Here is a 27,459-nt window from a genome sequence, read left to right on the forward strand (position 1 = left end):
TAATTGACATATAACATTGTATAAATCTAAGGTGTACAATGTGTTGATCTGACACACTTATATATTGCAAAATGATTACCACCATAGCATTAGCTAACACCTCCATACTGTCACATAATTGCCATTTCTTTTTTGTGGTAAGAACACTTAAGATCTACTTTCTTAGCACTTTCAAGTACGTAATACAGGATTATTAGCTCTAATCACCATGCTATACATTAGATTCCCCAGAACTTGTCAATCTTAGAACTGGAAGTTTGTATCCTTTGACCACTATCTCCTCATATCCCCCTCCCTGCCAGCTGTGGTAACCTCTACTCTACTGTTTCTCTCAGTTCAGCTCTTTTTAGATTCCACATATAAGTGATATCAACCATCATAGATGGTTGCCTTGTATCACTCATTTAGCAAGTTTTATTATTATTATCTTTCTGACTTATTTCACTTAACATAACACCCTCAAGTTTCATCTAAGCTATCATAAATGGAAGGAAGAAAATTCTTACTTTTTTTTTTTTAGGGAAGTTAATACTTTTAAACATGACTTTTGGGGACCACCTTATGGAGAACATGCATTTGAGCTGAGCCTTTGAAGAATGGGTAAAATTTTAATGGATAAAGATCTATTGTAAGTATATTCCAGACAAAAGAAACAATGTAACTATTTAAAAATAGCAGAAAAGACTTCAGGGATGAGGAAATATCCAGTTTGGGTGGATTAAATGGGATGCACATGGGGCGGTGTAGTAAAAGGAGAAAATTAATGTTCCAAAGTAGGTATAGGGTCTTGACTTTCACACCAAGACATCTGGACAATACTGGGTTTTACATAGAGAAATACTAAAGAAGATTCTTCAGGGACGTGATGAGAACATTCCTGCATCAATACATACTTTGGACTCTGGTGGTTTTAAAATATATCCACAACTTCTATGATTTCTAAGGCTAGGTCAAGAAAGGGATAGCTTCTGTCTGGCTTTCTTTGGGATTACTCACTTTGGGTAAAGTCATTGACCAAATTGTGAGAACAATCAGGGCCCCTCTGTAAGGCCCTCATGGGAAGATGTTGAGGCCACCCAGTAATTTTTGGCCCCAACCTGACAGCATGTGAGTTGGCTCCTGGGAACAGATCTTCAGGCTCTCATCTAGCCTCCAGATGACTGAAACCCTGGCTGATATCTTGATTGCAACTTCATGAAGGGCCCTGAACCAGAACTGCCCAGTTAAACTGCTCCCAAATTTCTGACCCATGGAAATCTGCTTCTAACAAGTGTTTGTTATGGTTTTGAGCTCTAGATTTGGGGGTAATTTTTTTCTGCAGTAACAGGTTACTAAAGCAGGTGAAAAATGGAGCAGGACTAGAGGTACTAGACTGGCATTCAGATCACCAGGCTTCTGCTGCCAGCTCTACAACTTACCATGAAAGTCACTTAACAACTTTGTGTCTGTTTTCTTGTCTGTAGAATGGCTTAAATAGGCCCTAAAGTTTCTTCCAGTTCTATGATTCTATGAATTCCATGAAAGGATTTAGTTTTAGATGGTTGCCTTATATCACTCATTTAGCAAGTTTATTATTATTATTATTATTTTTTTAAGAGGCCCCATGCCCAGCCTGGAGCCCAATGCAGGGCTTATACTCACGATCCTGAGATCAAGACCTGAGCTGAGATCAAGAATCAGACACTTAACTGACTGAGCCACCCAGGCACCCTGCAAGTTTTATTATTAAGTACTAATCTAGGAACTAGTGAGGAGTGACAAGGACATACACAAATAGATGATTTGATTCCTTTTATTCTCCTCAGTTTACAAAATTAAAGAACAACACAAATATAAAATAACTAGACAAGACAGTTACACAATTGCTCTTTTAAGGACTTTAAAGGTCTGGGAACGTGGGGTGCCTAGGTGGCTCAGTCGGTTAAATGTCTGCTTTCAGCTCAGGTCATGATCCCAGGATCCTGGTTTTGAGCCCCACATTGGGCTTTCAGCTCAATGGAGAGCCTGCTTCTCCCTCCCCCTCTGCTGCTGCCCCTGCTTGTGCTCTGTCAAATAAATAAAATCTTAAAAAAAAGAAAAACGTCTGCAAACTCATAGAAGGAGAGAGTTCCTCTGAAAATACTTCAAAGGAGCTTGTATAATGGTGAGCTACAGAAATTAAGAACAGTTTTAGGGGTGCCTGGGTGTCTCAGTCAGTTAAGTATCTGCCTTCGGCTCAGGTCATGATCTCCAGGTCCTGGGATCCAGGCCCACGTCAGGCTTCCTGTTCAGCAAGCAGGGAGCTGGCTTCTCTCTTTCTCTCTCCCTTTGCCCCCTGCCCCGGCTCATTCTCTTTCTCTCTCTCAAGTAAATAAATAAAATCTTTTTTAAAAAATTAAGAACAATGTTAAAGCAACAGTTACATGCAAATAATGAATCATGGAACACTACATCAAAAACTAATGATGGGGACGCCTGGGTGGTTCAGTCAGTTTAGCGTCTGCCTTCGGCTCAGGTCATGATTCCAGGGTCCTGGGATCAAGTCCCGCATTGGACTCCCTGCTCAGCAGGGAGCCTGCTTCTCCCTCTCCCTCTGCCTGCTGCTCTACTGGCTTGTGTTCTCTATCTATGTGTCAAATAAATAAATAAATAATCTTAAAAAAAAAACAACTAATGATGTACTGTACAGTGACTAACATAACATAATAAATAAATAAAAATAAAAAATAAAATAAAACAGTTATAAGACCAGTTGTAAAGCAACAAGTTATCAGGTTCATAAACAAAGCCTACCGGGAAGGTTTTGGGATAACTTCGCGGTTACGATAGAGTTAAAACACATTCCTCCACATTCCTCCAGTCTAAGAAAGTGTCTTTCCCTTTCCTACCTTACCTGAAATGTGCCAAGTCATCCCTTTAATTAGAGCTTTTAAGAGTACTCTACTACGATTTTTATTTATTTAAGATTTTATTTATTTGTCAGAGAGAGAGAGCGCCCACAAGCAGGGGGAGCAGCATTTAGAGGGAGAAGCAGGCTCCCCTCTGAGCAGGGAGCCCGATGCGGGACTCAATCCCAGGACTCTGGGATCATAACCTGAGCTGAAGACAGACGTTCAACTGACTCAGCCACCCAGGCATCCCTCTACTAAGATTTTTAAAGCTATATAATTAAAACAACAAGCAAACATCAATAACTACTATGCTACTACTCTTACCAGGGATTAATAGGAGTGAGTGTGCTAAGTATTTTACACACATTACATTATTTAATCCACACAACATCTCTAAGAGGAGGCAGGTGATATTACAGCTACATTTTACAGGTGAAGAACCTGAGACTCAAGAAAAGTTAACAGACTATCCAAAGCCATACAGCTATCAGCTGCAGAACCAGGACACGAAGTCCATAATTTCCAACACTACATTGTCTTATCTGACTTACTCATTTCGCATATACCCTTTGGATTGGTGATCAGCTAAAAGGTAGACAGAAATAGGATGCAGGAACTCTGGTTTCCCATCAAAGCTTGTGCTTGTTAAACAGGGCTCTGGGTAGCCCAAGGAGGGCTTGAGAGGCATTGCATGCTTGGAGAACACCATGCCCAAGAGTGAGAGGCACTAAAAGGGACGGTGGAAGGGCCTTAAATAATTCTCATGGCTGTAATCATAATTTTAGCAGTAGTAATGATGCAGCAGGGTCAGCAACAACAGGTAATATTTACCACACAGTGCTATGCATTTAAAACAGATTATTTCATTTAGTCTTCACAATGACCCTTTAAAGTTGGTACCATTATTCTCACCTCCATGTTTTAGATGAGGAAATTTAACAAGATACCCAAGTAGTAAAAACAGTATACTCTAGCAGCCTGACTTCACAGCACCAACTTTTAGCCCCTACACTACTTGAAATATGGTTATCTTAGGTGGTAATACTCTTACTATTACTAGTAATAGCGGCAATGTTCAGTTGCACGTTGGAGCAGGCTCATATCAGGAATTTTGCTAGCAGGTTGTTAAAGTGTTTTAGCTTGAAATTGGCCATAATACAAGTATTTATACCAAGGAAATCAGCAAATGCTACAAATCAGGACTTTTGTCCTCAGAGAGCTACATGCCACTATAAATATAATTTTCACTTATATGATATACACTACTTTAAGCACTTTAAATATATGAACTCATTTAGTCCTTACAATAACCCTACGAGTCTATGAGTAACCCTATTATCCTTATTTTACAGATCAGGCAACCAAGGTAGAGAGAGGTTAAGTAACTTGCCCAAAGTCACAAAGCTGATTTCGGCTACTATCCCCAGCATAAGTGCGTCATTTATTACATTATTACTAATGCAATAAAACTATATTCTGAGCTGAGGGGATGGAAAGTAAGAGAAAAAGCATAGCAAGGTCAGAGAAACTTTCTGAAAGTACTCAGTTTTCCCCTGCCCACCCTTAACCAGAGAACCTTCTAAAATGTTCTAAAATCATCCTTCATCAGTCTAAACCTATTTTCCTTTAGGACTTTGCTACTTTGCCCCTAATGTTTCCCAAGAACTGTAATTTGTTTGTTTCTTTTTTTTTTTAATTTTCTTTATTTATTTGAGAGAGAGAGAGAAAGAGTATAAGCAGCAGGGAGAGGGAGAAGCAGACCCCCCACTGAGCAGGGAGCCCAGCTTGGGGCTTGATCCCAAATCCTGGGATCAGAACCTGAGCTGAAGGCAAAGGCTTAACTGACTGAGCCACTCAGGCACCCCTGTAATTTGTTTCTTATTGAAGTCACTCCAAAGGTTTAGTTGCTGATAAATGTGGAAGGGTGTGTTGGCTAAGATTTGGTGAAGTCACAAAGAAATCAATGCTTAGAAAAGTCTTAGAAATAAGACTTGCACCCAGTGCTACACTCATTATATCTTCCGCTTTCTCTCAAATAACCTCTGAAATGTCCAAGGGAGTCCTTTACCATCTCACAGGAGTAAATGTCTATGAAGGCTTTTGCACACATGAAGTATAGTACTGTGATATTCACTTGATTGTGGCACTCTAGAACTGAGCCTGCAATATTTCCGAGGTATGCTTGTAGTTAATTCTAATCACCTTTATTTAAAGAAATAAATAAACTTACATCATCTAATTCTTTCTCCACTTGGATTTTTCTCTTCTGGAATTGTTTTATTGTTTTCAGCTCTGTCTGAATCATGCCAATTTCTCTAGCTTTTTGATGGAACTGTCCCTCCAGCTCATTTATTTGCACAGTATATTTTTGTTCCTGTATGCAAAAAAACAGGTAAGCGAGTTAGGAAAAAGAACAAAAGCCCCACAGAGTTGTGTTCCCTTTGAAGCCTTAGGCTATTTGTCTATCTTCTTCGAAGAAATGTTCCCTTATTATTTTTGCATCAAGTTTTACTTTTTGTTAGAAGATACCAAGTGCCTTGAATAAGAAAAAAATTCTCAAATGAGCTGATCTTATACAGAAAATGTAATTATTAAAAAGAGGTATGAGAAGACTAAACAGGATTTTAATTTGTAAGAAAGACAAATAACATCCCTAACCCTAAATTAAAATTAGTGAACTAAGAGATAAAGGAAGGGCCAATAGCTCTAATAAATCAAGAAAGAAGGAGAAGTTGGGCAAAAAGAGGAAGGAAGGGAAGAGGGAGGAAGAGAAGGCTGAGGATGAGGAGGAAGAGTAGAAAAGGAAGAAAAGGAGAGAAGAGAAAAAAAGGAGGGAGGAAGTGGAGGAAGAATGGGCCAATAACACAATTTTAAAAATGAATGAAATAACAAAAGGAAATGCAAATGACCCTCAAACATGAAAAAATGTTCAATGTAGCTCATAATAAGAGAAATGCAAATTAAGATACACTGGAATACTCACCTATCATGTTGACAAAAATCAATTTTGACAATATACTCTGGCATATTGTGAAGACATGGATAGGAGTTAGATTTCTCAGAATACAACATGTTTGATAGATTTGACTTTGGAGCCACATAAATATTTTACATAATTATATAATTACATAATTTTAGATGCACAATTTTTTTAAAAGCAACTTCTAAAAAAAAAAAGCAAAATGTGTTCTTCACTTGGTGGCATAACCTCACAGGAATTCTTTCAAATGGCAAAGTAATTTGATCATAGATCCCTATTGTATATATCCTAAGGGGAACAAGCACCCCCTAAAATCTTAAATCTGTTTCCACTAATCTATGTTAGTGGTAATATTGGTATTATGACTGTTGATGTATTGAGGTTTGAAGCAACTACTCGATTATACCGATATCATTAAGAACAGGATTATTGGAGAAGTTCCCCCTTGGGCAGCGGGGCAGCTTGTAACCTCAGGGGTGGCAGCTCTAACCGCAAAAGCAATTATTAGGGATGGCAGCAGCTGCAGTAGGACCTGCAACAGCCCAGAAGTTTTCCCAGAGCTTATCAGGTCCTCTGATTGATGAGGACCCCCAGGCAGCATTAGAGAAGCTGACTAAGGCTTTGGAACAGAAACCAGATGATGGACAATATTATTGTCAAAGAGCTTATTGTCACGGTCTTCTTGGGAATTACTATGATGCTGTTGCTGATGCAAAGAAATCTCTTGAACTTAATCTAAATAATTCCACTGCTATGCTGAGAAAAGGAATATGTAAATACCATGAAAAAAAAAACTATGCTGCTGCTTTAGAAGCTTTTCTAGGAGGACAGGAATTAGAGAGTGCAGATTTGATTTCACTGTCTGGATTAAAAGGTGTCAAGAATCTCAGAATGGATCACAGTCTGAGGAGTCTGCATCCCAGAGGACTCATCAGTCAAAAATCAAGTATGACTGGTATCAAACACAATCTCAAGTAATCATTACACTTGTGATCAGGAATGTTCAAATCAAGAATGTTCAGAAGAATAATGTAAATGTGGAATTTTCAGAAAAAGAGTTGTCTGCTTTGGTGAAACTTCCTTCTGGAAAGAATTACAATTTGAAACTGAGACTTCTTCATCCTATAATACCAGAACAGTGCACATTTAAAGTACTTTCAACAATAATTAAAATTAAAATGAAATCAAGACAGAGGCTGTGAGATGGGAAAAACTAAAGGGGCAAGGAGATGTGCCAAACCAAAACAGTTCATAGCAGACATAGGAATTTATATCCATCATCATCTCATTATGCAAAAAATTGGGATAAATTGGTCAGTGAAATCAAAGAAGAAAAAATGAGAAGTTGGAGGGAGACGCAGCTTTAAACAAATTATTTCAGCAGATCTATTCAGATGGTTTTGATGATGTGAAACATGCCATGATCAGATCATTTAGTCTGGTGGTGCAGTTTTGAACACCAACTGGTCTGATGTAGGCAAAAGTTGAAATCAATCCTCTAAAAGTACTAAATAAGTTAATTTGTTATCACTGTATTGCAAAACAACAACAACAAAAGCAGGACCTTTGGTGAGGGATAAAGGAGACTCAGATCAAGTAATAAACCCTCAGATCAAGTACTCCTGCATCTGAATTGAAAATATTGGTATGGACTCATTATATAATCTTTTAAAAATATGTATTTCCTACCTCTGTCCACTGAAAAGCCAAAGAAAGAATGACAAACTCAGTAGTACCACTACTACCAGATCATTTTCTACAATAACATAATTTTATGTTATTTTTGAGCTTCTGTACAATCAAGTGCGTGAGCTTTAAGGTCACTGAGCTACTCACTTACTCTTATTGTGTCTTAAATATCTGAGCTTGCCAGAAACCTGACCACCCAGTAAGTAAAAGTATTAGTGTACCTAGATACTCACCAATTTTTCCTTCTCCTCTTGGGCTTTTTCCTTTGTTTCATTCAATTGCTGTTTCAGTTTTTCAATCTGTAGAAGTTGGAAATACGGAGTCAGGAAAGTAAAGAAATTGCCCTGTAACTTACTTTTTTAAGCAGCCTAGTTTTTGCATGATATTGAAACCTACAGTTTTGGAGATGTAGAGTAATGTGGGCATATTCCATGCCCTTAACCTGCTATTGCCAGTTCTAAAACCTGGCTATCATCAGAGTTGTCTGGGTAACTATTTTTTGTGTGTGGTAAAAAACACATTATATTTACCATCTGAACCATTTTTAAGTACACAGTTCAGCTGTTACATATATTCACATCGTTGTACAACAGATCTCTGTAACTTTTTCATCTTGCAAAACTGAAACCCTATACTCATGAAACACTAATTTCTTCTACCTACTCTCCAGCCCTTGGCAACTACCTTTCTGCTTTCCATTTCTATGATTTTGACTGCATCAGATACTTCATATGAGTAGAAGCATACAGTATTTGTCCTTTGGTGACTGGCTTATTTCACTTAGCATAATGCCCTTGAAGTTCATCCATTTGTAGCTTGTAATAGGATTTCCTACTTTTTAAAGTCTGCATTATATTCTATTGTTTGCATTTACCACATTTTTTTTCTTTTAAGATTTTAATTTATTTGAGAGAGAGAGTGAGAGAGAGATCACAAGAGGGGGTAGGGTTGGAGGGAGAAGCAGACTCCCTTCCGAGCAGGGAGCCTGATACGGGACTCAATCCCGGGTCCCGGGATCATGACCTGAGCCAAAGGCAGTCACTAACCAACTGAGCCACCCAGGTGCCCTACCACATTTTCTTTATCCATTCTTCTGTGGATGGACATTTGGGTTGCTTCCACCTCTTGACTCTGAATAATATTTCAATGAACATGGGTGCACAAATATCTCTTCAAGATCTTGCTTTAAATTCTTTTTGGAAATTTCCCCACAAGTGGATTGCTGGATCATGTGGTAATTCTATTTTTAATTTTTTGAGGAACCTACATACTGTTTTCCATAATGGCTGCACCATTTTGCACTCCCACCAACAGTGCGCAAGGGCTCAATTTCTCTGCATCCTCCCCAGTGCTTGTTATTTTCTATTTTTCTGACAGTAGTAGCCATCTTAATAGGCATAAAGTAATATCTCACTGTAGTTTTGATTTGCAATTTCTCTTATCTGGGTAACATTTTTGAAAAAAGTTTCAAGAAGAGTACAAAGAGGTCTCATATACTTTTCACCCAATTTTGCCTCATTTTCTTTCCCTCTTTATGTATGCAAAGATAGATCTATCTAAAATATGAATATATAAATGATATACATTTTTTTCTGGACCATGTGAGAATAAGTTTAAGACATCATGCCTCTTTACCCCTAAATATTTCAGAAGGTATTTCCTAAGAAAAAGTACATTCTCTTAGAAGCACAGTAATCAAAATCAGAAAATTTAACATTGATATAAGACTATTATTTCATCTGTAGTCCATATTCAAATTTTGCCACCAATTGTCGCAGTAGTGTTCTTTATTGCAACTTTTCTTTTTCTGGTCTAGGATATAATCCTTGATTATGCATTTAGTTGTCATATATCCTAGTCTCCTTTAATCTCAAACAGTTTCTCAGTCTTTGTCTTTTAGGGTCTCAACAGTTTTAAAGAATAGCAGCCAGGGTTGGGGTTGTCTGATGCCTCTGCATGAGCAGATTCAGATTATGCATTTTTGGCAGGCATATACTGTCTAAGTGATGATGTATACTTTTCAGTGCATTACATCATGAAGTAATTGATGTTAATTTTCATCAGTTGGTTAAGACTATGTCTGCCAGGTTTCTCCACTTAAAAATTACAATTTTTCCTTTTGTAATTATTAAGTAATTTATGGAAAGATATTTTGAGACTATGCAAACACCCTTCTGCTCATCAAATTTTTACCACTAGTTTTAGCATCCACTAAAGATATTTTTTAAAGATTTTATTTATTTATTTGAGAGAGAGAGAATGAGAGATAGAGAGCACGAGAGGGAAGAGGGTCAGAGGGAGAAGCAGACTCCCTGCTGAGCAGGGAGCCCGATGCAGGACTCGATCCCAGGACTCCAGGATCATGACCTGAGCCGAAGGCAGTTGCTTAACCAACTGAACCACCCAGGCACCCTCCACTGAAGATTCTTAATGATATCAATTATTGCCACGATGCCGAATGGTGACTTTTTTAACTCCCCCATTCTTTTTTAAAAAATTTACTTAAGGGTGCCTGGGTGGCTCAGATGGTTAAGCGTCTGCCTTCGGCTCAGGTCATGATCCCAGGGTCCTGGGATCGAGTCCCACATTGGGCTCCCTGCTCAGCAGGGAGCCTGCTTCTCCCTCTGCCTCTCTCTCTCTCTCTGTCTCTTATGAATAAATAAATAAAATCTTTAAAAAAATTTATTTAAATTCAATTAATTAACATATAACGTAGTATTTGTTTCAGGGGTATAGGTCTGTGGATTCATCAGCCTTACGTAACACCCAATGCTCACCACAACACGTACCCTCCCCAATGTCCATTACCCAGCCACTCCATCCCTCCACCCCCCTCCCCTCCAGCAACCTTCAGTTTGTTTCCTAAGATTAAGAGTCTCCTACAGTTTAGTCTCCCTCTCTGGTTTCATCTTGTTTCATTTTTTTCCTCTCTTCCCCTATGATCCTCTGCCTTGTTTCTTAAATTCCACATATCAGTGAGATCATATGATAATTGTCTTTCTCTGATTGACTTATTTTGCTTAGCATAATACCCTCTAGTTCCATCCATGTTGTTGCAAATGGCAAGATTTCTTTTTTATGGCTGTGTAATATTCCACTGTATATATATGCCACATCTTCTTTATCCATTCATCTATCAGTGGATATTTGGGCTCTTTCCATAGTTTGGCTATTGTGGACATTGCTGTTGTAAACATTGGGATGCAGGTGCCTCTTCAGATCACTACATTTGTATCTTTGGGGTAAATACCCAGTAGTGCAATTGCTGGATCATAGGGTAGCTCTATTTTCAACTTTTTGAGGAACCTCCATACTGTTTTCCAAAGTGGTTGCACCAGCTTGCATTCCCACCAACAGTGTAGGAGGGTTCCCCCTTCTCTGCATCCTCGCCAACATTTGTTGTTTCCTGACTTGTTAATTTTAGCCATTCTGACTGGTGTGAGGTAGTATCTCATTGTGATTTTGATTTGTATTTCCCTGATGCCGAGTGTTGTTGAGCATTTTTTCATGTGTCTGTTGGCCATTTGTATGTTTTCTTTGCAGAAATGTCTGTTCATGTCTTCTGCCCATTTCTCGATTGGATTATTTGTTCTTTGGGTGTTGAGTTCGATAAGTTCTTTATAGATTTTGGATACTAGCCCCTTATCTGATATGATATTTGCAAATATCTTCTCGCATTGTGTCAGTTGTCTTTTAGTTTTATTGACTGTTTCCTTTCCTGGGCAAAAGCTTTTTATCTTGATGAAGTCCCAATAGTTCATTTTTGTCTTTGTTTCCCTTGCCTTTGGTGATGTGCTTAGCAAGAAGTTGCTGTGGCCAAGGTCGAAGAGGTTGTTGCCTGTGCTCTCCTCAAGGATTTTGATGGATTCCTGTCTCACATTTAGGGCTTTCATAAATTTTGAGTCTGTTTTTGTGTGTATGGTGTAAGGAAATGGTCCAGTTTCATTCTTCTGCATGTGGCTGTCCAATTTTCCCAACACCATTTGTTGAAAAGACTGTCTTTCTTCCATTAGATATTCTTCCCTGTTCTGTCAAAGATTGGTTGACCATAGAGTTGAGAGTCCATTTCTGGGCTCTCTATTTTGTTCCGTTGATCTATGTGTCTGTTTTTGTGCCAGTACCTAACTCTCCCATTCTTTGGAGATTTAATAATTTACCACATTCTACTGAAAGGAAAAGTTTTCCCTTCTTCCTTATTTATTAATGTATGTTTTATTAGCAATATGCACTCATGGACTTATTTTATTCAATGGATTATAATCCTTTGCTGTCATCATTTATTTTGATTGTTTCAGATTTGGCTAGTGGGAGCCCCTTCAAGCTAGTACCTGTGCCCTTTTCTTTTTTTTAAAGATTTTATTTTAAGTAATCTTTACACCCAATGTGGGGGCTCGAACTCACAACCCTGAGCTTAAGAGTCACATGATCCACCAACTGAGCCAGCCAGTTACCCTGCCTTTTAATTTTCTAACTTACTTTCTTGCACAGATATTCCAGGCTCATCTTTTACTTTCCCTGCTCCAGTCTTAGAATCAATCATTTGTCCAAGGTTGCTAGTATGTTTTAGTAGGAAACCTGAGCTTTTTTTTTTCTTAAAGATTTTATTTATTTGATATATATAGAGAGAGATCACAAGTAGGCAGAGAGGCAGGCAGAGAGAGGGGGGAAGCTGGCTCCCTGCTGAGCAGAGAGCCTGATGTGGGGCTCGATCCCAGGACCCCGAAATCATGACCTGAGCCGAAGGCAGACACTTAACTGACTAAGCCACCCAGGCACCCCCTGAGTAGCTTTTTAAACTAACAACTCCTTGACATGGTTATAGAATCAGAGGATACATAAGTGAAATACTGTTGTAATCAGACTAGTTTAAGGAAAACCTAAAAATTTTATGATATAAATTATGACAGTTCTAAGTCATATAGGTCAGGTGTGAAATATGAGATTTAGTGATTAAACAAAGCCTTAAATGCAAAAACACCAATTTTGTTCAAGATATATTTCTAAAACACATTTCATTTCTAATATTTCTATAATTAACATGATATACGACTATAAACAGTTTAAATAAAGCTTTAATGACACATTTCTAGGATATAGCAGAATGAGTAAGAAAACTATAGGAGAGCTCATTAAACAGCATATATTTAATCTATTTTACTTCTTCCTTCCAAGATAGTCTCTTTGGTTTTAATGGGCATCTGCGATTATGAGAAAATTATGTTATTTGCCATAGCCAGATGCTGACCTGATACACGAAGGCAGATGAAAATCAGGAAATATGAGTGACACTGATAAACCAACAGCAATCAGCTAATGCAGGCCACAAAGCTTCTATGTGATGAATTTGGAAAATTACTTGACCTAAAAGCTTACCTTAGAATAATACTTTATAGAAGATAATTTTAATAATGCCTACTATTGAAAGAACAATTTTTAAAAAAGATTTTATTTATTTGACAGAGAAATAGAGCCAGAGAGCACAAGTGGAGGGAATGGCAGAGGGAGAGGGATAAGCAGGCTCCCAGGTAAGCAGGGAGCCCAACACGGGTCTTGATCCCAGGACCCCGGGATCATGACCCGAGCTGAAGGCAGATGCTTAACCATCTGAGCCACCCAAACGCCCCTGAAAGAGTAATTTTTAAAATGGAAGTTGCCTAGGAAAGAAGGTAAAAAAAAAAATAACAGTAGGGGCGCCTGGGTGGCTCAGTTGGTTAAGCGACTGCCTTCGGCTCAGATCATGATCCTGGAGTCCCAGGATCGAGTCCCGCATCGGGCTCCCTGCTCAGCGGGGAGTCTGCCTCTCCCTCTGACCTTCCCCCCTCTCGTGTACTCTCTCTCTCTCTCATTCTCTCTCTCAAATAAATAAAATCTTAAAAAAAAACAGTAATGGATAAAAATTTACTTTAATAAAATTCACAAAATCAAGACAAATGTTCATTTGCCTGATTTCTGTAATATGCTTTCACTATTATCTTGAAGTTAATTTTGATTGGTATTAACTTTTTCAAAGTATCAGTACACTCACAAGCCATTCGTTCATGCATGCAAAAATATTTTAATGACTGCCTTCTACGTGCTATGCCTGTACCAGGTGCTGGAGATGTAGCACTGAACAATAAAAAAAGCCCCAGGATGCTTGGGTGGCTCAGTTGGTAAAGTGGCTGCTTTCGGCTCAGGTCATGATACCCGGGTCCTGGGATCGAGTCCTACATAGGGCTCCCTGCTCATTGGGGAGCCTGCTTCTCCCTCTCCCGCTCCCCCTGCTTGTGCTCTCCTTCCTCTGTCAAATAAATAAATAACATCTTTTTTTAAAAAAGCCATCAAATTCTTTACTTCCATGAGGTTTCATTCTAATCAGGAAAAGAGACAATAAACAAATATATAAGTAATATTCATGCAGCTCATAGAGGCAGATGGGAAAGAGAAGAATTTGGAGTTGCACCTAAATTCGAATTTAACACCCACTAGCTGTGTGACTTTGGGTCACACAGGTATAGTGTAAATTAGTATCTGTCCTTTCTGAGAGTCAATTATCTATAAAATGGGAATGACATATTGTAGCTACATGGGGCTATTAAAAGTCCTTAATGAGACAAGAGAGGTATAAAGTACCTAACATAGTGCTTGGTACAAAATATGGTCTCCAAAATATTCGTTCCCTTCCCTTTTTCCTCCAGATCTAAGATAATAGTTTCACTCGCAACACTTAAATAGGGTACAGAAAGCTAAATTCAAGACCCAACTAGCCAAAAAAAGGAGATTCAACTTGCTGGGTTCATAATCATGTGATCATGGATTATCAGTGAATTGCTTTATAAATCATTAAAAGTATTTATCAATATCAAAAAACATATAGGTCAGGGGCACCTGGGTGGCTCAGTCAGTTGCGTGTCAGGGACACTTGGTTTTGGCTCAGGTCATGATCTTGGGGTTGTGAGATGGAGCCCTCTGTCTGGGCTCTGCACTCACCGGGGGGTCTGCTTGAGATTCTCTCCTTATCCCTCTGCCCTTCCCCCACTGCTTGTGTGAACACTCCCTCTCTCCCCTGCCTCAAATAAATAAAGCTTTAAAAAAACATACAGGTCATATACTATGCTCTTCTTAAAATAAAATGGACCATAATGTTCCCATATGACCATCAATCTTTGTTTCAGACAAGAAAATAATGGGACAAGGGCTGAAAATAAAAGAGCCAATTCTAACAGTAAAGCCATTCAGCAATAACATCCTGCTTCAAGTATGACAGAGGTAGTTATTGAGACTCCGGAGGGTTTCTACCCACCTACCATATTATCTTTCTCCTGATCCTGCTTCTTCAGGTAACTTAATACAGACATTGTATCTTTCTCCATTTTATACTGCTGTTTCTTTAAGTCCTCATTACTTTTTGCCAGTCTCCGGGAAGTATCACGATACTCAATCCTAGAGAGTTCTGTGACTTCCAGCCTGGCCTCCCACAGGGAGGCATTGGCCTTGGCTCTGTCCACTGTAAATTCATCAGCTTTTATTATCTTCCTGCATGGGAAGAGGACATTGACAGCATATAACTATTTCTCTACTATATTAGAATTATACCTTTCTCTTCACTACTATTTGTTTTGGTTGGCAATGCCTGGCACATATGAGCAAATATTGTTGGATGAATGAGTTAATAAATACATATTTATGATAAGGGAGTTAAGTGGGCGACTCCTCTCAGAAGAGGGGAGCTTTGGAGCATAACTCTAAAGAACTGGAAAAACAAAGAGGAAAGGCATAAGTCAAATTCATTTCATAAATCTTTCACATCTTTTCATTTACCTCCTTTTCTCATATTTGAACTGTCATTTCTATTCCTACCCACTCAGTTTTAGACCTTGGTTCTCACTCCTGCAAATCCATTACCTTAGTTCCCCTTCTGAATAATACATTCGTAGTGTAACTGTAAGTCCATCATTCTGTAATCTTCCACATACTCCAACCCCAGTTTTGGTTTAGTTTTAGGTTGTTTGGCGGGGGGGGGGGGAGATTTCTGGCTAGACCTTGGACAAAAGATCAAGTCACAAGGACAATACTTTATTAGCTGGTGCCACAATGCACCAGGCTTCAAGGATGGCTGAGAAACGAACCATAATCATTTATACAGAAGTAAAAAGAAAAATTTAAAATAATAATAATAAAGCATGGCTTCAAAGATTAAAGTGATAAAAGTAGAGTTTTTCAAAATAAAGATTTAGGGGCGCCTGGGTGGCTCAGTCGGTTAAGCACCTGCCTTCGGCTCAGGTCATGATCCCAGAGTGCTGGGATTGAGCCCCGCCTCGGGCTCCCTGCTTGGCGGAGAGCCTGCTTCTCCCTCTCTCTCTGTCTGCCGCTCTGCCTACTTATGCTCTCTATCTCTGTTAAAGAAATAAAAATCTTTAAAAAACAAACAAACAGAAAACAATAAAGATTTATTGTATGAAGATTAACAAAACAATGCCCCTTATATGTGGTAGGCACTGGATGCATATTTAGATAATAGGTAAGACTTTACCTGCATTTGAACTCTATAAATATTTTCACACATAGATACGTGTGGATCTATCTGTACTATCACCCTCCACCCCACCAACTCCTGGTTCTCCATCCCTTTCCCTTCTGTTCTCTTCAAATTAAGGCCAGCCCCACCTCCAACCCTCTAGCCTGTTATAGCTTTGACCTTTCTTTCCAGCATGATTTAGGCAGTAGTGATAAGCTGCCTTGCTATAATCATCCAATTACTCCCTGAAGGTATCAGGTCTAAGCTGCTCAGAACAGTTGATGGCAGCTAGGATTTCTCATAAAACAACCACTAATACTGACTGAAAAAACAAAGCAGCGTTTCTCAAACTATGAGTTATGGAAAATCCAAGGAATACAAGGTCTGTTACCCTCAATGTTCCTCCTTGTTGATAAATGTACTGTAGATGCACGGTCAAAAATAGAAAACGTATGCTAGTGAGTTCCAAGAATGTGACAAGACCTTGGCACTTGTAAAAAGTGCAAGACTGGGGCACCTGGGTGGCTCAGCTGGTTAAGTGTCTAACCTCAGCTTAGCTCATGATCTCACTTTGGCTCATGCCATCATCTCAGGGTCCTGGGATTCAGCCCTGCGTCGGGCTCTGCGCTCAGTGGGGAGTCTGCTCAAGGATTCTCTCTCTCCCTCTCCCTCTGCCCCTCACCCTGCTCATGCTCTCTCTCTCTCCTTCTCAAATAAATCTTTTTTAAAAAGTGTTATACTATGCAATTATGTAAAAAAGAGAAAAAAATCACACTGCAGAAGAATACTTATATTAATACATGGGGGGGGAGCTACAAATAAATATGTACCCTGGGCTATCATTTTATGAAGAAGAAAAAGAAAATCCCCAAATGATAGTAGTAGTTACATTTGGATGATGGGATTACAGGTGATTTTTGTTTTCTACTTTGACTTTCCATGTTTCCTAAACCTTCTGTACTGAGCACGTATTACTCTCTTAAACAAGTTACTTTATAAACTTTACAAGTTTGGGGGATTCCCTTTTGGTCCCATATATAGTGATTGATGCTGGACACCATGTATGATTCCAACAAACCACTAGAGTCACCCAATAGATGTAGTAGCAATCTAGCAGCAACTCCATGCCTGCAAAGGGTTAGTGCTACAGCAATGCCTACTTTAGGGGTTCTGACCAGCTTGGGGAAACCTGAACAATTACCCAATTCGTTCAAATCTTTTACGTTTTCCTTTGAACCAAAAGGAATCCTTCAAAAGGCCCAACAAACTACTTCTTCAATCACCCAGAGATTCTCTAGATGTTCAAGATATTCTCAACTAAACCACAGAGCTCTCTCGGGGGGTGTGTGTGGGGGGGGGAATGAAACCTAGATAATAGTTCCTGTAGAAAAAAAGAGAAGATTCAAGCTGAAGCATACAGGGACACCTTAATTTGTTTATTTATCAAATAATAAGCATCCACTATGTTTCAGGGTCTCTGCTAGGTGCTGGAGATATGGTGAATAATGCTTAGTGCCTACTCAAGAGAAGCTTATAGTCTTGAGCAGGGGTTTCCAACCCCGGCACTACTGATACCCCGAGCCAAATAATTCTTTGTTTGGAGAGCAGGTGGGGGGTGTCCTGTGCATTGCAGGATGTTTAACAGTATCCTTGGTCTCCACCCACTAGATGCCAGTAGCACACATCCCCCGATGAGAACCAAAAATGTCTCTAGATAGTGCCAAATATCCCCCAGGAGCCAAAATCGCCCCCGTCTAGAGCACTACTGTCCAACAGAATTTTCTGTGGTGATGTTAATGTACTATACCTAGGCTGTCCCATACAGTCACCAGTAGCCACATGTGCCTATTGAGCATATGAAATGTGGCTAATACCACAGAAGATCTGATTTTTACATTTTAAGAGCCACACATGGCTGGTCACTACCCTATTGGACAGCGCTGGTCTAGAGGACCTTCAGTATACCAAGAAATGTTATCCTGACTTCCTGATCTTCACTTCTCGTGTCAGAACTAACTCTTCCTCCTCATTCCCAGTTCTTTGCTTTTTTCACTAGCCCCTATTTCATTTGGTCCTGTATTTTATTCTTCGGGAACTTATCTGCCTCCATCGTTAATGCATTACACATAGGCAGGGGCTGTGTCTAAACTCTTCAGGGTCCCAAACCTCACGCTCCGTTGTTTAGGTTGGAGCAGTACGGTTCGCATACATTTTGGGAATTTCTGAACAATGAGGTGTCCTTTTCAGAAGCCAGGAGAGCAAGAGGAGGGCAGTTATCCAGCCGGCTAGCCCCAGCGTCCCGCCTGTTCCCAGCCCCGAATCCCCGGAGGATAGGCCCAGGGAGAGCGTGGCTTCTCCTTACTTCTTGTCTTTGTCTTTGCCTTTACTCTTGCCTTTCTTTTTGTCCTTTCCCTTAGACGGCATCCTGGCTTCACCAGGGGCCCCACTGTAGTGGACGTTTCTCCACCGCCTCCCCCGGCCGGCTCCGTTTCTAAGGAAACCAGCACGCCCAGCGGGTAACGTTCCCTCCCAGCCGTTGCCCGTGCGCCGGAGAGCGCACGCGCCGGTGACGTAGCCCCGACGCCACCGCCGCAAGGGGCCCGGTCCGCGGGCCGGGCACGGGGGCGGGGCAGAGATCGCGCCCAGGGCGGAGGGCGGCGGGCGGCCGCGCCGGGGCGGCGCGCGCGCGCGGTGAGTGTGCGGGCAGCGGGGACGCGGCCGGGGAGGTTGGCGGCCGCGGGTTCGAAGCGGGCCCACACGGGGCGGCGGCGCGGCGTTCTGCAGGCCAGGCATTTCCGGCGGCGCGACGGTCGGTGCGCCTTAGCCTCAGGAGGCTTGCTTCGCTGGGGTTCCGGCCGCCCCGCCGCGGGCGTCGGTGCGCCACTCCGCGCCGTCTTTGCAGCGTTTCCCACCCACCCCGCCTTGCCATCGCGTCCACCCCCTGGCCTCACGCCGCAGCCAACGTGGCCGAGGCCGCCCTGCTCCGTCTCGTCCTCTCCCGAGGCTGCCCTGACTCTTTTGGTTTCCTTCTCCCTCTCCTAGCTTCTAACTCTGGCTAATTCTGTGAGGGATGAAGCATTCAAGGGACTTGCCAGGCTAAATACTTTTTGATGAGGCCGCGGAGGACTTCTCCGAGGGCGGTGGTTGGGAGGGAGGCAGGCTGCCTCGTTTGGGGAGCGCATGCGGGCGTCTGAGAAAAGTCCTGTCAGCTGGGGTCGGAGAGGCTCCGACGAGGAGAAAAGCGTTGTCACCTGGGGTGGGAAAGGTGGCAGGGCCACGAGGAGAGCTCTGGGGTCAGGCGCTCGGCCCCATGCTGTCCCGTGTGTCGGACGCTGCCCGCCCAAAATGTTTGGCCCCGGATTCCCATTTAGTGATACCTGTCTCGTCCGCAGCCCCTTTTTCTGCAAGTTGCAATACAGTTGGAACTTCGGCCTTTTTGGTGTTTTTTTTTTTGTTTTGTTTTTTCCTGAGCACATTTGTGAAAAGGGGTATTCAAAAGTGTTCGTTTTCAGAGGAGGAGCTCTGTAATAATGCCTTCCTTCTGTGAGAGTTAGTGTCATTGAGGACGATCGGGAATTCAGGGTGCCAAGACAGTGCCTAGGAAACTTGTGACTGAAGCTCTGCTATGCGTTATCCTACCTTTCAAATTGAATGTAAGGTTTCTTTCTTTCTTTCTTTTTTAAGATTCTATTTATTTGACAGAGAGAAACACAGTGAGAGAGGGAGAAGCAGTTCTCCCGCCGAGCAGGGAGCCCTATGTGGGGCTCGATCCCAGGATCATGACCTGAGCCCAAGGCAGACGCTTAACGACTGAGCCACCCAAGCGGCCCTGAATTTAATGTTTCTTTAAAAACTTTGTACATCTTCCCTCTCCATTTCTCGAGGTCTTTGTCCTGATGCCCCCTTCCTTTTTTTTTTCCTCCAGTTGTGTAGCTTCTGTTTTTGAATTCTGTGGCTAGAGGGAACATGCTCATTTGTTAATGAGCGCTGAAAATCTTTTGCCACAGCGTGTGTTAGCATGATTTTAGTTTACCCCCCTTTTTTTTGAGTTGAGTTGATTCACAGCGTTATATTAGTTTCAGGTGTACAACATAGTGATTCACCTTCTCTCTAGGTTCTGCTATGCTCACCACAAGTGTAGCTACCATGTAAAATGCTATTACAGTATCATTGTATTTTCTATGCATTAACTTACTCCCTAAGTCCCTTTTGTTCCCATGATTTATTCATCCTGATATAGGGAAATGTTGGGGTTCAGAGCCGACGGCCAAGAAAGAATTCTTGAGACATCTTCGGTGCAAAAAGGTGGTTTTCTTAAAGCCGGGGGACAGGACCTGTGGCCAGAAAAAGCTGCCCTGGAGTTGTGAGGAGTGGCCAATTGTATACTTTCAAGTTGGGAGGGAGTTAGGGATAGCTTAAGTCTCTAAGGAATTTTGGAAGCAAGGTTTCCAGGAGCTTGAGGGGGCTAGCTATTATTAGGAAAAGGTCATTTATTACTGTCTAGTAAACCCTTAGTCATGAGACCCTTCAGATGTATATCAGTGGGCCATATCCTTGGGGGATGATTGCCAACATATATCTTGGTGGGGAAGTAGAGATAAAGGAAGTTTCCAGTGGAATTTTTTTTTTAAAGATTTTATTTATTTGAGACAGAATGAGAGAGAGAGAGAGCACATGAGAGGGGGGAGGGTCAGAGGGAGAAGCAGACTCCCTGCTGAGCAGGGAGCCCGATGCAGGACTCGATCCGGGGACTCCAGGATCATGACCTGAGCAGAAGGCAGTTGCTTAACCAACTGAGCCACCCAGACGCCCTCCAATGGAATTTTTATATATTAAAGTAGACCACAGGATCCCGGGGGGTCCGGCTAAGGTTGCCTTTTGCCCTTACCAAAGTACTAACATCAAGGCAGCTGAGTTCCTAGAGGAATGTCACTCTGCCTGTTCCAAGGACTTGTCAATGGACTTTAAGTAGTAATTTAATTTTTTTTATTTTGCCTTTGTTTCCCACATCAATTACACAGCTAGAAGCCTGCATCTCCTATTCCCCTTCACCTGTTTTGCCGAACCCTCGAACCCCTTCCCTCTGGTGGCTTACTGCATTTCTGGTGCAAATTTTCCCTCTATTTGTATGTCACACTCTGGTGGGTCCATGGTGGGATTACCATACACGGAAGGAATTTCCTCTGATAATATCCATAAAGTTAGGATTAATTTTTTTTTAAGTTTTTACCTATTTATTTGACACAGAGAGAGAGAGACAGCGAGAGAGGGAACACAAGCAGTGGGGGAGGGAGAGGGAGAAGCAGGCTTCCTGCCAAGCAGGGAGCCGGATGCGGGACTCCATCCCAGGACCCTGGGATCATGACCTGAGCCGAAGGCAGACGCTCAACGACTGAGCCACCCAGGCGCCCCAAGTTAGGATTAAGTTTTGTCTGAGGTTCTGAAAGTGCATCCTATTGATAACTTATAGAAAAGAGAGGTTAGGGCATCTTCTATACAGGCTGTAAAATTGGATTTCTAAAAGTTGGTTATTGTATAATATGAAGGTCAGTTCAAGAATTTCCTTGTTTGAACACAGGCCTATAAACTCATTTATAAACATGAAAGTTTCTTAATATACACATAATACTTTAAATTGCATATACTTTATAGTTTTTTTTAATCATACAATTTTATTTACCATAACTTTGTAGTTAAAACTGCTGGCTAAGTTAAAATATGGCTAAGAGACATGCCCATATTTATACTATAGTAGAGGTGGTTCTAGAATTTGCAGTCTTCTGAACCTCCACATTCTCTGCCAAAGAACTGGATATTATTCAGTCATGTTAGTAAGAAACATCTGATGATACAGATAGTAAAGTAGGAAGTTGCTATTTAGCAATTCATCTGATAATATTTCCTTCCATAATTTCTGGTAGGTAGGTTTACTGTGAAGTTTCAGGATTATCTTGCTGAATAAATATGCTTTGTTTTATTTTTTAGAATGCTAATGCTTTTTTTTTTAAGATTTATTTATTTATTTATTTGACAGAGAGAGAGAGAGAGAGAGACAGCAAGAGAGGGAACACAAGCAGGGGGAGTGGGAGAGGGAGAAGCAGGCTTCCCGCGGAGCACAGAGTCCAGTGCGGGTTCGATCCCAAGACCCTGGGATCATGACCTGAGCCAAAGGCAGACGCTTAACGACCGAGCCACCCAGGTGCCCCTAGAATGCTAATGCTTTTAAAACTTGGAATAAACCAGTCAAGTGTTTTGTTGACTTGGCTTTACAATTGTTTTTTTCCCCAGTTTGCATAGTTCCCGGTCGACATAGAAATGTGGGAGTGTCTTGGCTGAATCCTCATGCAGACAAGATCATTATGGTCCTGGTAGGTAGGACCAGGAACCTGATATAAGGTAACATCTGTGCTAGCTTAAAGCTCTAAATGTACTTCATATGCTTCTGGGTGGGTTTTGTTGGTGTTTTCTTTCTGAATTGGATTCTCTGTCCTTACCAAATGATGACTTTTCTCTTGTCCTATTGATTGTAATATCAAGTGTAGAGTTGTTCAAAAAGCCAAACAACTCAGGACTACATATCAAAATATATAGTATTTCCTGGTGTGTGTGTGTGTTTTTTTTTTTTCTTCAAAATATATAGTAATTCTAATTTTCTCTTCTAGTAGTTCCCAAATTGGTTTTACTCTGTAAAGTCATCTGTGGCTTTATTCTTGTTTTGCCTGGAGACTCAAAGTTTCTACTCATAAATCATCCTTGAAATCACCTGATAGCAGATGGAACTCTATAGGTGGAAGAGAGTAGGTGGAGAGCTTTTGATTTGGTTTTCATAAAGCGTTTAGAATCATGCATAAATATATTACCCAAACTGTATCTGAAGGGACTGATTCGTGTTTCCAAATATCATGGGGAGTCAGTTACTTTCATCTTATTTTTTATTGCCCATGGTACAAATACAGAGTTCTATTAAATAGGTATTGTGATATTGACTAGGTCACATCCCTGCAAGGGATGAGAAATCCTGGAGATCAAGGGTTTACTGTTATCAATTTTAAAACTAGGATTGTTGTTTTTTTTTAACATTGACTTTTTCTTTTTTTTAAGATTTTATTTATTTGACAGAGACAGAGGCAGAGAGAGCAGGAACACAAGCAGGGGGAGTGGGAAAGGGAGAAGCAGCTTCCCGCTGAGCAGGGAGCCCGATGTAGGGCTCAATCCCAGGACCCGGGGATCATGACCTGAACCGAAGGCAGATGCTTAATGATTGAGCCACCCAGGCGCCCCTGACTTTTATTTTTATACAAAATAAGATAATTATTACTACTGGCCATTTATTTGCAAAGTATTCAATTTTTATTAGTTGTCTATTCTGACAAAGCCATTACACAGGACTACAAGTTCTCTAAGAAAAATTACACACACAAATTTCAGTCCCACTTATCTGCACTTTGATTTCATGGATCTGGCAGATGTTCATTTAAGAAACGCTTAGTGAGGGGGCACCTGGCTGGCTCAGTCAGTTAAGTGTCTGACTCTTGATTTTGGTTCAGGCTATGATCTCAGGGTCATAAGATTGAGCCCCGCATCTGGCTCCCCACTGTCTGCTTCTCTCCTTCTCCCTCTGCCCCCCCTCTTGCTCATTCGTTTTCTTTCTCTCTCTAAAATAAATAAATACATCTTAAAAAAAAAAAAGGCTGGTACTCACTTTAGTGAGTACCAACTGTATACCATGCTACCTGACAGACAGCTTGAGGAGTACCAGCCTTCAAGTGGCTTGTAGTCAGGTGTATGAGATACTGACCTGAGCATTGATCTGTGAGAGTACATAACTTCATTGGCACCAAGGTACTAAGAGTTAATAAAAAACACCAAGCAGTGATGGATAAAGGGGGGATGGCATAAGTACTGCAGGAATTTGGGGACATGAAAGGCTCTTACAGAGAAAGTTTACAGAAGGTGGGCTGAAAGGAAGAGGGAAGACTTTCTGGAAAGGTAGAATCATGTGAGCAAAATTCAGTGTGTGTTTGAGACAAGGAGATGGTTAACTAGAGCAGTAGTTCCCAAAGTGTGGTCCATGGACCAGTACCATCAGCGTCACCTGGGAACTTGTTACAAACTAGAAATGGAGATTTTCAGGCCCCACTGGAGACCTGCTGAATCAGGATGCTGGCAGTGAGGCCCACCAACCTATGTTTTAACAAGTCCTCCAGGTGGTTCTGATACATCCTAAAGTTTGAGAATTGCTAGACTAGAGGAGAGGGTTCTTGTATGAAAGTAGTGGGCAAAAAACTTTGGTAAGGTAGCCTGGGAATTCACAGTGAAGGACTTCAAATGTGAGGCAGGGAGTTTGTCTTTTATCCTACAGAGCAGAGACGCCAACTTGTAACTTGAAGGCTGCATTTGACCCATAGATGTGTTTTGCCAGGACTGCACAGTGGCTTTTGGGTTTTTTAAAATTTTTAAATGGAATTAGTTGTCACTGTTTAAAAACCGGATTCCACACAGAAATCTGTGCTTTCAGCTTATCTTGAAAAAATCAGAAGACCTGGCAATACTGGGCCTGTAGTTCATCATGGCAGCAGTTTGTGGCAGCAGCGAGCAACTGCCCGTTCAAATGGGTTATGTCCTCTCTAGCTTGCCATAGTCCCCACCACTTCCTGTGGGTTTACACCTTTACTGACTTCTGTTTCCTGCTTGGCCCCAGTAAGTATTTAGGTCTTTGAGTTTGTACCTTCTGTTATGAACAGTGGAAAATTGATGAAAGTTTTACTTTATTTTATCTTTCTAAAGATTTTATTTATTCATTAGAGAGAGAGAACAAATAAGAGAGACAGAGAGAGCACACAGGCAGGGGGAGGAGCACAGTGATAGGGAGAAGCAGAATCCCCACTGAGAAGGAAGCCCAGTGCAGGCTCGATCCCAGAATGCCAGGATCATGACCCGAGCCGAAGGCAGATGCCCAACCGACTGAGCTACCCAGGCGCCCCTTTATTTTTTTTTAAGATTTATTTATTTTAGAGGGAGAGAATGAGCAGGGGGGAGAGGGAGAGAATTTCAAGCAGACTTCCCACTGAGTGGGGAGCCGTACATGGGACTCAATCTCACAACCCTGAGATCATGACCTTAACCAACTGAGCCACCCAGGTGCCCCAATCTGATGAAAGTTTTAAAGAGAGTGAGGTGATTTATGTATTCATTCATTCAACAGACATTGATTAATTAAACATATATGCCAGGTTGTACAGTGTTCAAAGATAAATGAATTCCTGACATGCTGTGGGTTAATATCTAGTGAGAAAATGTTGAAAACAGTGGTGTATAGATTTGAGAATAGAGACACTGGTGATTGGAAGACCAGTTAAGAAGCTGTAACAGTCCCAAGTCTGAAGTAATAAAGGCCAGAATTTAGATATTAACAGGGGTACTAGGGAGGAAAGAAGGAGGAAGAGATGGGAAAGATATTACAAAGGAAAAATCACCAGTTCTTGATAACAGATTGGAATATAGAAGGTATGAGAGTGGAGAATTCAAAGATGGTGAGGATTTTGAGTTGTGAATTAGGAAATCTGTGATGCCACTAACATAAACAGGAAATAAGAGAATCCATTTAGCCTCTGTGTGGGGGGGGGCAAGGGTGCCAAGGAAAGGGGGCATTTGGAGATGCCAGTTTGAAGTGTCTTTTGTTTTGAGTTCAGTATATTGACATACACACAATATTAAGTGTTTTTAAAAGGAAAACTTAATTGAGCACTACATCAAAACTGATGTATTATATGTTGGCTAATTGAACATAAAAAAAAACAACAAAAAAAGAAAACTTAATAGAACTGTCAAGATTGCATGCTTAGAGGTAGATATCACTCATTCCATCCTTGGTTTCCAAGGGCATACTGGGAGAGGTGTTTAAGTTTTCATTAACAAAATGTCTTGAAAATGTTTGCTTTGGGAGCCGTGTAGTTAGAATTTCTAACCTTGTTTGAATCCTCTCTTGGATGTATAATTTTCAGATTTATGTTGCATAGGTAAGTTTAACTTTCTGGGAGAATGGAAGATACTGTATAAATTCAAATGCTTAAAGATATTTTCTGAGTATCAGTACTACCCTTGAGGATTTAAATCATAATTGACTGTGTACTGGTGAGATATCCAAAGGATGAAATGTTGCCATAACTTTTGTTTTATTGAAATCATAGCCAAAGTTTTTCCTCTTAGGATCTTACATTTTGTCCATCTACACTTTTTTTCTTTCTTTCTTTTTTTTCTTTCTTTTCTTTCTTTTCTTTCTTTCTTTTTTTGAAGTAAGCTGTATGCCCAATGTGGGGTTTGAACTCATAACCATGAGATCAAGAGTCACATGCTCGACCGACTAAGCCAGGCAGGTGCCCCCATCTGCTTGCCTTTTTTTTTTTTTTTTTAAAGATTTATTTATTTGCGTGCGAGTGGGGTGGAGGGGGGTAGGGGGAGAGGGAAAAAGAATCTCAAGTAGACTCCCTGCTGAGCATGGAGCCTGATGCAGGGCTCAATCTCACAACCCTGAGCTGAAATCAAGAGTTTGACACTCAACCAACTGAGCCACCCAGGTACCCCACTGCATCTGCTTTTTTTAAAAAAAGTTTTACTGTGGTAAATATAACATAAAAATTGCCATTTTAACCATTCTAAGTGTACAGTTCAGTAGTAATAATTATATTCACTGTTTTATAACCATCACTATTTCCAAAACTCTGTCATCACCCCAAACAGAAACTCTGGACCTGTTAAGCAATAACCCCCATTCTCCCCTACCTCCCTACCCCCTGGTAACCTCTAATCTACTTTCTGTCTTATGAATTTACCTATTCTAGACATTTCATATAAGTGGAATCATATCTTTTTGTATCCAGCTTCTTTCACTTAGCATAATGTTTTTCAAGGTTCATCCATATTGTAGCATGTGTTAGAACTTCATTTCTGTTCTTTTTTCAGTTTACGCAATCTCCAGTGTGGGGCTTGAACTCATGACCCTGAGATCAGGAGTCACATGCTCTTCCAGCTGAGCCAGCTAGGCACACCAGAACTTCATTCCTTTTTATAAAAGCTAAATAATATTTATTGAATATATGTATCATATTTTGTTGCGTATCTATTGATGGACACGTCAGTTGTTTCCATCTCTGATTGTTGTGAATAATGCTGTAAGGAACATCGGTGTAGAAATATTTGTTTGAGTCCTTATCTTCAGTTGTTGTGGATATGTACCTAGGACTAGGATTGGCTTGGTGCCTTTTAACCATGCATTCATACATGTAATAGTAAATGGCCCCTCTTGATCACACTGTGGAACACACACCTTATTATAGGAGTTCTTTACAGCAAAAAAAAAAAAAAATGACCCCACTAAGTGCATAAACTAGATTTTATCCACTTTGTTTATGGATTAGCTCCTT

The 27,459-nt window shown here is 40.8% G+C and overlaps 2 protein-coding genes and 1 pseudogene across 14 annotated transcripts in view; 2 read left to right on the top strand and 1 right to left on the bottom strand.

Moving 5' to 3' along the window:
- Positions 1-18,601, bottom strand: part of BBOF1 (basal body orientation factor 1) — a 55,692-nt gene extending 37,091 nt beyond the window's left edge. For 6 of the 7 annotated variants that reach the window (XR_003515670.1, XR_003515671.1, XM_027569892.2 and 3 more), the window contains exons 1-4: positions 18,399-18,601; positions 14,826-15,054; positions 7,773-7,838; positions 5,101-5,244 (exon numbers count right to left, since the gene is read on the bottom strand). Coding sequence is in view for 4 of the 7 variants with exons in the window: in XM_027569892.2 (XP_027425693.1) it covers positions 5,101-5,244; positions 7,773-7,838; positions 14,826-15,054; positions 18,399-18,460 (501 nt within the window). In the remaining 3 variants the exon portion in view is untranslated. The remainder of the gene's footprint in view (positions 1-5,100; positions 5,245-7,772; positions 7,839-14,825; positions 15,055-18,398) is intronic. The other variant, XR_003515672.1, reaches the window with a different exon arrangement.
- LOC113908693 lies at positions 6,361-7,338 on the top strand (annotated as a pseudogene).
- An 11-nt stretch (positions 18,602-18,612) lies between the features above and the next one.
- The window catches only part of ENTPD5 (ectonucleoside triphosphate diphosphohydrolase 5 (inactive)), a 77,338-nt gene continuing 68,491 nt past the window's right edge, over positions 18,613-27,459 (top strand). For 4 of the 7 annotated variants that reach the window (XM_035727940.1, XM_035727936.1, XM_035727941.1 and 1 more), the window contains exons 1-2: positions 18,613-18,727; positions 22,325-22,432. Coding sequence is in view for 1 of the 7 variants with exons in the window: in XM_035727942.1 (XP_035583835.1) it covers positions 22,810-22,833 (24 nt within the window). In the remaining 6 variants the exon portion in view is untranslated. Of the gene's footprint in view, positions 18,728-18,749; positions 18,846-22,324; positions 22,433-22,808; positions 22,834-27,459 lie in introns of those variants that run through there. The other 3 variants (XM_035727937.1, XM_035727939.1, XM_035727942.1) reach the window with 2 other exon arrangements.

Source organism: Zalophus californianus, chromosome 6 (assembly GCF_009762305.2).
Source record: "Zalophus californianus isolate mZalCal1 chromosome 6, mZalCal1.pri.v2, whole genome shotgun sequence".
Taxonomy (NCBI): domain Eukaryota; kingdom Metazoa; phylum Chordata; class Mammalia; order Carnivora; family Otariidae; genus Zalophus; species Zalophus californianus.